Genomic DNA, 1,369 nt, shown 5'->3' with positions numbered 1-1,369 from the left:
GTTCTCCATGTGCTGCCGCCGCCGGCCTGCGCCATCTCACACCTGCAGCCCAGGGTGGGGGAACTGCCAGTTTCTGGACTGATTTTACTTCTGATTCCTAGAAGTTAAAGCCTTTTTTGCTCTCAACGGTGTTATCATTTTGTTTTATTTCTGAGGGGATTCTGGGGCCAAGAGTGAAGAAAACTGGCGAGAGGTCACAGCCTGAGCAAAGCCCACACCGCCTCCCCGCGCCCCCGTGCTCAGTGGGCGATAATGATAGACAGACGCACAGCGCCAGCTACCCGACACGCACGCCCCTCGCCATGACCCTGCAGGGGGCGGGGGGCGATCTAGTGGAATGAGCACTCTCTCTCCTTCCACGTAACTGCTCCCGCACCCCCATATCCTTCCCGCAGAGCCTGGCCCTCAACACCCGGCGACCAGGCTCATGCAGAAATGAGGAGCTGGGCCCCGAGAGGACGAAGCTGTGAAGGAAGCCCCTCGGCTGACAGACGCTCAGGGTCTTCCGTCAGGGGCGCCCCTGCCTGGGGGGCAGCACAGCATCACCCTTTAGCAGCAGGGCCGCCAGTGCAGCCCAGGCCTCAGACCCTCACACGCTGTCCCTGGGGCCTCCCCACATTGTCCCCGCGGACGGGACGCGGCCCCACGGGAGCTCAGTGGTTACTGTCCCGGTCGGCCATGCTGTCACCCGCTGTCCCTGGGGCCTCCCCACACTGTCCCCACGGATGGGACGCAGCCCCACAGGAGCTGAGTGAGTGGTTACCGTCCCAGTCGGCCATGCTGTCACCCGCTGTCCCTGGGGCCTCCCCACACTGTCCCCACGGACGCGGCCCCACGGGAGCTGAGTGAGCGATTACCGTCCCGGTCGGCCATGCTGTCGAAGAAGAGCCAGGCGGAGTCGTCCCGGCCGTACTTGACGAAGGCCACGTAGTGGCTGGTCTCGATGCAGAGCACGGCGAACAGCTCCATCTTCTGGCAGGGGACGCAGCTGTGCCTCCACTCCCGGTCGGGCAGGTCTTTGGGCAGGGACACCGGGTTGTACTTGTGGCTCAGCCTCTTGGGGTGGAGGTGGACCTACACGGAGCAGCACGAGCCAGGCTCAGGGAGGCTGGTGATGGGCTCCACTCCCTCGCCCTGACTCCTCCCGGGCCCACAACCCAGTCCTCACGGCAGTCTGTCAGGTGCACATGGGCAGGCACCGTGCCCCCTGACCATGAACTTGCGGGCGTTCGTGATGAGTCCAGAACTCCTCCGAGCCCGCCACCTGCGGAGTGCGCGCGTGGCCGCGGGGGCTCACCTGGGTGTTGCAGTCCTTGCAGAACTGCTTGATGGTCCCGGCCGCGATGTCGGGGTCCTCGTAGCACTCGCG

General features: G+C 64.8%; 1 protein-coding gene across 1 annotated transcript in view; it reads right to left on the bottom strand.

Annotated features, from left to right (window-relative positions):
• The window catches only part of CYLD (cylindromatosis (turban tumor syndrome)), a 25,295-nt gene that overhangs the window by 645 nt on the left and 23,281 nt on the right, over positions 1-1,369 (bottom strand). The window contains 3 exon segments of the mRNA XM_015572642.1: positions 377-464; positions 788-1,074; positions 1,298-1,363. Of these exon segments, the coding sequence (XP_015428128.1) occupies positions 377-464; positions 788-1,074; positions 1,298-1,363 (441 nt within the window).

This window comes from Myotis davidii, unplaced genomic scaffold (genome assembly GCF_000327345.1).
Source record: "Myotis davidii unplaced genomic scaffold, ASM32734v1 scaffold328, whole genome shotgun sequence".
Classification (NCBI taxonomy): domain Eukaryota; kingdom Metazoa; phylum Chordata; class Mammalia; order Chiroptera; family Vespertilionidae; genus Myotis; species Myotis davidii.
Note: the sequence above shows the minus strand (reverse complement) of the source record. Positions and strands in the feature narration are given on the sequence as shown.